At 32.8% G+C, this 9,398-nt stretch overlaps 2 protein-coding genes across 2 annotated transcripts in view; one reads left to right on the forward strand and one right to left on the reverse strand.

Moving 5' to 3' along the window:
- LOC136034535 (uncharacterized) overlaps positions 1-6,528 on the forward strand; it is a 40,366-nt gene extending 33,838 nt beyond the window's left edge. Inside the window, exon 4 of the mRNA XM_065715764.1 lies at positions 830-6,528. Within this exon, the coding sequence (XP_065571836.1) occupies positions 830-977 (148 nt within the window). The 3' untranslated portion in view covers positions 978-6,528. The remainder of the gene's footprint in view (positions 1-829) is intronic.
- LOC136034542 (E3 ubiquitin-protein ligase MARCHF6-like) overlaps positions 1-9,398 on the reverse strand; it is a 289,901-nt gene that overhangs the window by 101,051 nt on the left and 179,452 nt on the right. The window lies entirely within an intron of this gene.

The raw sequence follows: 9,398 nt of genomic DNA on the forward strand, positions 1-9,398 counted from the left end.
ACCCGAATATTTCTGTGCTCTTGACATTCATTTTTAATTCATTTCAGTGCTCATTGTCGCATGTGCTCATTGCACATTGCACCGCATATTTTTTTGTTCTTCACTTTTGTTTTGACTCGTTTTAATTCTTGCCGCCGATTATCTTCATGGGCCCTTAAAATATTTCTCTATGACGTTTCAGTACCCACTAATGGCGAAAGAAAAAAGGAAATAAAAAAAAATATTTGCAAACAATTGTGTCACCATGGAAACAGTGTAACCGACGAAACAACAGCCAACACAAGGGGAATCCTCAAAAGTTGTATCTGGTCCCGTCTCCTTTGAGGTGGACTTTCCCTACTCCTATTAGCAATAATTCTTAAGCACCCAATCTAGAATTTGAGTACCCGGTGTATAGTTTGTGTACCTGGTCTGGGATTTGAGTACCCAATCTAGAGTGTCTTAAATAGTACGTTGCCTCAGTTTATTTGTAGAGTCGCAAGGTATCTGGAAATTTTGTTAAATAAAAAAAATAATAATAAATAAATAAATAAAAAAAGATCTCAGTATAAAATAAATATAATATTTTATTTGTGTCTTTTTCCGAGTGTTAAGCGTTCTTTTCAATGACCCTTTTTCAAGTATTAAGTAATAATATTAGGTTAATACAGTGTTTCATTTAAGCGTTTTATGATGATCGCTGATCAAAGTTTATGTTATTTGTGTCTTTCGTTTATGTTATTGTACTGTGTTCATGGCTGTATATTTGGCTTTAAAATACATCTATCTAGAGTATCAGAACCTAGCTCTCTATAGTATTCACATATTTTATTAATGAATTTGTTTTCAGTTTGGCGTTTCGTGTTAACCAGAATCTTGCGGTTAGTTCTTCAGGAGGCTTTTTAACACCTGTACCTTCTGACCCAAGTCCTCAAAGTGGACGACCCACTGGCTCTAGTATTACTGCGTTTTTGAAAGCATTGAGCGGCAAAAGCTAATTTTTAGTTTAGCTTTTTCTCTTTTGTTTTGTTCTTTTTTATGTTTTTAGTTTTGCTGTGCTCCTTTGAAATTTGATATTCCAAAACATTAAGCATTAAGTGGCAGAAGCTAATTTTTAGTTTAGCTTTTTCAGTTTTGTTTTGTTCTTTTTTATGTTTTTAGTTTTGCTGTGTTCCTTTGAAATTTGATATTCCCAGAAATGGGGGAGGGTTAAAAGCATTAAGTGGCAGATGCTAATTTTCAATTTAGCTTTTTCAGTTTTGTTTTGTTCTTTTTTGTGTTTTTAGTTTTGTTGTGTTCCTTTGAAATTTGATATTCCCAAAAATGGGGGAGGGTTAAAAGCATTAAGTGGCAGAAGCTAATTTTTGGTTTAGCTTTTTCCGTTTTGTTTTGTTCTTTTTTATGTTTTTAGTTTTACTGTGCTCCTTTGAAATTTGACATTCCCAAAAATGGGGGAGGGTTAAAGGCATTGAGTGGCAGAAGCTAATTTTTACTTTAGCTTTTTCAGTTTTTTTTTTTTTGTTCTTTTTTATGTTTTTACTTTTGCTGTGTTCCTTTGAAATTTGATATTCCCAAAAATGGGGGAGGGTTAAAAGCATTCAGTGGCAGAAGCTAATTTTTCAGTTTAGCTCTTTCAGTTTTGTTATTTAATGCTTTAGTTTTGATATGCTCCTTTGAAATGTGATAACCTGAAAATGAGGGGAGTGTTCAGTTTAGCTAGAGGTATTGTTGCCAGATTGGACTTATTTTTTCCAATTGAATAGGGAAAATTCTGACTCGGTTGGACAAGGTCTTCAACAACTGACCTGGCCCAAACTTTGTTTTAGGCTTGTAGATTTCATTTCCAAGATGGGTGGGATGATTTTGAAAAGATGGCTTAATAGCTTTAGCTTTTGGTAGCCCAAATAGAGGCAAGCGATTCAGTTTGGCAACAGTGGTTACGTTAGGTTGAAAACTTACCTCCTATTCAATGTATTGTAGGTTTCCTTTAATTTTTCATAGCTTTACCATAATCCGTGGAAACTTAATATAGCCAAAAATTTGAAGAAGGTCATTCAAGTATTTCTTTCGTTTCTGAAGAAATATTTATTTTAAATTTAATTAAGTTCAAAATATATATTACTTTTGTTCTGTGGCTTTTGGTGAAGTGTTATCTTTTCCAAAAATTAAAATAATAGAGGCTAATTTAAGTTAAAAATACCCTTTTCGAAAACTATGTTTTTTGTACACCATGGCTTCTTAAAATGTCGGAGACTTTCAATATTAAATTAGATCAAGTTTGTCTGTTTTTTAGGTATTGATGCTTTATTAAACATAAGGGGGGGAACGTTTCTTGGCCCCCCTTCCTTTAAATTAAGATTTTATTGTTCAGTGCATAACTTAATATATGAAAGAAAATACCAATAGAAACCAATGAGGTTAGGCCAATGCAACAGCCAAATAAAGACCAAACAAGTTTACAAAGGCCAAAAAAATAAAATGAAAATATTTGTATTTATTTTGGAGTGACAGTAGGCCTATCAGTGTCTTCAGTGCCTCAGTAAAATAAGTAAAATTAAATAACCTATGTGGTAAAAAAGAAATTACAATTATAAAATCCACAATTTGCAATATTCAATTATGAGCTTTTTCTTGAAATATTATACTTCCCTTTTATTTTGGTTATTTAATATGCAGCCTATAGCTGTATTAATAGTGTGTCCTTAATTTATATAATTTTTTTATTATGTAAGTTTTCAGAGTCGTAGAAATACTAATTAGACATTTGGGATAGACCGGTAATATTGATCCAAAAAAGTACTCTCATTTTGTTATGTCTGGCTGTTTTAACCTAAAAAGGTATCTTTAAAATAAGTAGATATAACTGTTATATTATTCTTATGCAAAATTAAAATAGGTTTTAACACTAGAGAGCAAGCCTCCACTGAAGGCAGGAGTTAATTTTTGGCAAAGGGTGTTGTTGAATGGAGTTGAGCACGGGTGGATCAAGAGCAAAATTTTTTTTGGGGGGGTACAATATGACAAGGGTGCCAATAATGAAAAACTTGGGGGCGCCAATAATTGACCAAATTGACAAATTTATTTTTGAAAACTAGTGAAAAGGAGAAAAAAACAAGGAACAAGTGTGCCAAAAAAAAATATTTGGGTTACCCCCTCCCCTTGATTAGCCAGTGAGGCTGAGTGTTCAAAAAAAGATATAAATATGGGGACTATAAGGGAAATAAGCAGCATAGGTACGACAAGCATATACAATTCTTATGCTTTCTTTTTGAAGGCTGGAGAAGAATATTTTGCACCCTTTCCCCGAACTAAAAATTTGAAGTCACCTTGCCTCCTGTCACCCCAAAAAACGTCTCATAAAATTTTCAACTTTATTGCCTAGCCGCTACAAAAAAATAAACGTAACAAAATTGTGCATAAAATTTTATACTATTTCAATTAAACCTCAAACGTTTTCGACTGTATGTATAATGAGGAAGACTCACCTAGCTTTAGCCAATCTTGTTTTACTTCACGGTATTGTTTTCAAAACTAAAGGCTAGTGATTGGCTGGGAGCTATGGACACTTACCATTTACATAGGTATAGAATAGGGAGAGTAGTAAAGGATATTTAGATGTCGGGAGGAAGGGCTCGGGCCAAAATCTCTTGGCCTGAAGGATTTACAATTTAGCAGAGCCTCATTATTTATTATTATCTTTTTAATTATTATTTGTTTATTAAATAGTAATTATTATTAAACTTTATTATTTGTAAATTATGAAACGAGATATCGGAGTAGCCGTCAGAGCGTCCTTAAAAACCTATTTCATAGCAGAAATGCATGGAATCCATTTGCTTTTGTGTAATGCTCCCAGATTTTATTGGAGAGTCATCACGTACATTCTTGTCAAAATGGCTAAGAACTATTTACTTAAACAGTTATAACTAAAATTAAGTGATTTAAACTCAGTTACTCCTGGCATTACATTTTTTGTTGACTTGATATATCTTAATACTGAGCCCTCTGTGATAATCCGGCATATAGGAGGATTCAAACTTGCCATCCGCCTAAAGGGAGCCAATAAAATGCTCTTTGTGATTATTGTTCCTGCTTTTAGTGTTGTTTTCAAGTGCATTCTCAGACATGCTTTTGGCCCTTTTTTGTATGTCATTTTAATATGCTCTTTTCTTTAAAGTGTGGTAGCTAAAAACTGGGGGTTAAGTTTTGGTCACATGGGATTTGATAAAACACTGTGACTTTGAAAGTGAAATTTTTATTCTCTAAAAATATTTAAGGAATAAAGAAATATTGGAAAAGTTTAAAAAGAAGTTAAAAAAATAATTAGAAATATCAAAAAAGATAAATTGAGGTTTGACTCTCTGTAATCGATTGTTTATTTATGATTTTAGAGTTTCAAATATATCCTAAGGCCTTTTAGTGGAATTCAATCTCAAAAAAGTATTTAATATTGGATGGCCTGAATGTATTTTTTTTTCAATTTTTTGGTTATTTTAGAACATCTTTATGAGTTTATAATGATTTGAGTAAGTAAAGTACTTTAGTATAGACGTCTCGAAGAATCCAAATTGTGGACTTAATCAATTGTGCTTCTAAATGAACTATGCAGATCCTTTCCAATTCAACTTTAAAGTTTAGTTTCTTATATCCTTGTTTATGTTTGAGTCTTACCGTACTTTGGGAGTTCGATATTCTTCTTAGAAGCAGCGTGTCAATTAGTTCTGGAAAAATTAATCTATCTAGTTCATGTATTAGGATTGAATTTAGGCAATAGGATTGTAATAAAAAGTGATTCAAAAATTTTAAGCTTTTTTTGCGCGTGTGTGCATGTATTTTTTTCTTCGCAAGAAAATAAATAGATTAAGAGAAAATAAATGAATATAAATAAAATAAATAAATCAAGAAAAGAAGTCCTTTTTTTCTTTCATACATGTGCTTTCTTCACAGTAAGAAATTCCCCCTAAAAATGGTTGAGAGCTATCCATTTTTTTTTTTTACCACGTTTTTTCTAAAATCCAATAATTCTAAAAACAGTCAGGGAATCAAGTCACAGTCAGTGGATTTTTTGTTAGTTCAAAATATGCTTCTTTATTCTTTATTTTCTCTTCTAACGCCAGATTATAAACTATATACACCCTTATATTGACTCCCTGAAACTAAAACTCATTACGCATTCAGAAATTAGTATGACCAAGTCCACTTTTTCGAAGTACTTAATTGACTCTTAAAGCTACACAGTTGCAAGGACATTTCCTGAAAATGAATACTAATCCCATAAACTACTTTTCTTGTCATTGATTTTTTAAATAATTTTGAAACCAGTCAATTCTTAAATATACCAAAAATCATTCCGAATAATCAAGCCCAAGAGGAAACACTTAAAATATTAGATTTCTTCCCCGCCAGGTTAAAAAGAAAATGAGAAATGATGGTTCTTTCCATTGTTAAAGTTATTATTATTTGCTATAAACGGAGATACAAAACTGAGTCAGGGCTTGTATCCCTATCCTTCCCCCTCTCCCTAAATCCCCTTACGTGGCGGGTTATATTATTAAAATGCATTATTAAATTTTCCATTCCGTGGGGAAAGGAAGTTAAAGAAAAACCTGTGGTGAAAAGTATTTTGATTGCAGATTTTTGAAAATCTAGAACTTTTCAACTTGAATTTCTCATTGAAAAAACTCAGTGATTTTACCTTGCTCATTTACCCCGATCATTTGAAAAAATGTTTGTTTTTGGACCTGTTTGTATTTGTCTCGGTTTCATAGTTTCCCAATTTCATGATGTTTGTGCCATATCGGCTATCCTTAGGTTAGTAACCTAATTAGTGCCATAGTTAGTAACCTAGTTAGTGCCATATCGGCTATCCTTAGGTTAGTTTCTGTCAATTTCGCCATTTTTAAAATACACAACAAATAATAAAATTTAAAGAAAATAGCCAAATTGATTGCTGGAGTTTGAGGAATCCTTTGATGTTTCTATTTATGTTATTGTCGACTTAAAATACATTTAAGCGTTTTCTCTCGTACTTTTTAAATGCGTATTGATATTGGAAGTGTTATTTGTGTTCTCTAATTTGATACGCATTCTGCTATTTTCTGACATTAGTGCCTTTAAATTACAGTCAGGGACGTATCCAGAATGAGGGGTTATTTGGTTTGAACCCCCCCCCCCCTTCGTCTTCTTTCCGAATTTTTTGTCTGACTCGTAAAAAAGTAGCAAAAATACAGATAAATTATAATTGTTGTATTTTGTAAAGTTGTTTTTACCCTCTCCCCCGACCAAAAATCCTGGATACGACCTTGCTTACAGTTCTTTGTTTTTTCTTCTTTTTTTCCACAATACATTTTTGTATATTGATTGACCTGCGCCGTCCATATTTTCTATATTTATTCCTAAGTAAAAAGGCAAGCGTTTAAGATTTGAAAGCCTTTGAAAGATATTACCCTGTGAGATACGTCGTTCATATATTCCAAAGAATTGTCAATTGGCTCAGGAATCTTTCGGTTTTATATTTTGTAGCATTAATAAAATTCCGATTCCTGCTTATTATCTGTTTAAGTTTTTCAATGTATCTGAAGTTTAGTAAAGTCGCAATATTTCGGTTATTTACAACGGCGAGACATAAGCTGCTGCCTTAAATCGGCCCATTTAGCGAAGAGCCGTTCTCGCTTAGTCCGAAGTAAGTTCGAAGTTCAATATTTCGGACACATCTCGTCTTTGACTTTCTCTAAGTCTCTAAACTCCTGTGGAAGAAATTTATGTCGAATTCTTAGGGACAAAACTTTGCATTGCCAACATAGAAAAAAAAATTAGAAAAGCTTTTACCTTCAAAGCTTTTATGAAATTAATATAACTAAAGACCAGAAACATACATTCACAGAGAAGAGGGGGCTTTTTCTATGATAATCCCTAAAGATCAATTTCCTTAAACAATAGCAAATAAACATGTTTATAAAGAGTCGGCCACATTTCCATTCCCTTTGGTACAAATAACAGTTTAATAGAGATAGATCATTTTATTAGACAACGAAAATGATGACAATATTTCTGGATATTTTGGTCAAATATACGGTGATCGTTGTCAGCAGATAAACTCAAAATCTATGGATATTTCGGTCACATACACAGTGTGGTCATTAGCAGATGAGTAACCTATTCCCATAAAAAAAAGATGTATATCTATAAATGGGATTAAAACACATTGTCCTTACCCATATTTATTCCATCTTACAAACGAGGAGAGAAATAAACAGGCTTTGTCTAAAGAGCTCACAAGCTTTAAACAGCGTGTAATATCCACATGTTCCTCTATTGTATGGAAATAAAATTTATTTTAATTTCTGTTGCAATGCTCTTCAATCCTTGGTCTAAGGAATGGCCAAGGATTATTTGAGGTTTTCCGCTGGCCCGTGCTAAAAGCTATCAGAACTATGTAGCAGCTTCTCAATTCACTTTTTTTCGTATCATAGAAATCGCTATAATGAATCTCATATCTTGGGACCGATTTCCCTTTCTTGGGCTACAATAAAAGAAAGTTTGAGATGGCTAGGCTACGTTTTAAACGTGAATGGTGCTCACCTTAAACCATTTTTTTACAATTGGTTGTATGTTAATTTGAGCAGAGGATAAACCTAGAAGAATCGGCTTCAGGAGATTTGACTCCAATCCGTCACAACTTTGGTTCATAGTTTAGAAACAAATTAAACTGAACAATGAAAAAAAAATCTAAAATTTCTAAAAAATTGTCACAGAACTAAACCACCTATGACCCGTATAATGGCTGAAAGCACTACCTAAGGCAAGCGTATCATCCCTCATTTCGGCTAGCTAGAAACTTCTGCTTTAGCCGAAGGAATCTCCAAAGTTGTTAAGTATAGGGGTATGGCCTTTGTCTATCCTATGAGAACTCCCAATCCATGTATGATGGCTGGGTGTTCCATTTTCCAAATTGGAAAACGATGAAGGATGTTCGTTTTACACGATGGCTAGGAAATGTTTTGCAGATGAACGATGACAGATTAATCACAAAGATCTGCCAATTTTTCCAAGAATTTCCACATAATTCCCTTCTTATTCGCAGTCTTTTACCATCCAAACTAAACCCTACGCATGTTTATGATTGCCCTTCAAAATCCAATATTTGCCATTTAATCATGACACTCAAAACTATATTTACACAAAAATTGTTTGTTTTAAAGAATATGTTTTGATTGTAAGTCTTTTCCACTGACAAGCGAAATCGTAAATGAAATTTTCGATTGGAATTTTAACGTTCCACTGGTGATCAAAATGATGAAAATATTATGATGAACACCAACTTTCTCGGGCAACAATGAAAGAAAGCATCAGATGACTAGGATACGTTTCACTCATAAAGGATGATATTTGTGTTTTAGCCGTCCGTCTTGAGGCAAACATGAAGTATGATGACCCCAAATTGGATTGGGAAGAGGGCATAAGGAATGATTTGAAAGAAATCAGTAACGTAGACCACACTATCTTTCCAAAAAAAGCAACAAGTAGAACAATAAAAATTCTTTTTTATACATAAGAAAAGAATATATCGACCTTATATCCAAGGGCTGTCCTCAGCAAAACAAATGAAGTAAAAATAAATATAAAAGGTGTCACATTAAAATACAATTTTTGAAATTAAAATGTTTTCAAAACAACCCTAGCATCATTACGTCAAGGAAGTTCTGGAAGAGCTTCACAAAGTATTTTACCACAAAAACTGAAAATGAAGTCTAAGGTGAAACCTAATCTCGGATAAGCAATCTGCAATCTCTCTTAACTGGTATTACCAACAATTCACTACTGCACTAAACTCCTGTGGCAAGCAAAACCGCGAATACTACCTCATCCCCAACTGCTGAGGGTAACACCTTGCTCTCCTGATAGCTAGATTTAAAAAATTGCATAATTTTTGATAACATCTTGCTGGTCAGAGGAGGGGGTGGTCATAAGAAATATTTCTTAAAGGAAATTTGAACTTCATGGGATGGATTTAGGCTATAAATAGATTGGAGAGGATAGAAGTTTATAAAGTAAACTTGTTTACAACTGTTAATTTTTAAATACTTTGTATTAGTATCTGAGATAGTTTTAAATTGGCTTTAAACCAACTTTCTTTTTCATTATTATTCATTACTGGTCCTTTTTTATTATTAAGAGACTGCTTCACGCAAATATACCCCTTGTGTTTAAATTTTCGGAGTTCGTACTTAAAATTATAGAAGAAAGAGTTGCAAGTTTCTATTTGATTTTATCTGAAGATTTCAATTAATTTTTGGATCATGTTAGGTCACGAATGATAAAATCACAGCGTAAATGTATAATTTCAGTCTTGCGAAAACACTGCTGATCAGCTTTTTCGTTGTTTTTGTAATTTTAGGAAAATCAGAAAGAATAGTGAA

Source organism: Artemia franciscana, chromosome 13 (genome assembly GCF_032884065.1).
Source record: "Artemia franciscana chromosome 13, ASM3288406v1, whole genome shotgun sequence".
Lineage (NCBI taxonomy): Eukaryota > Metazoa > Arthropoda > Branchiopoda > Anostraca > Artemiidae > Artemia > Artemia franciscana.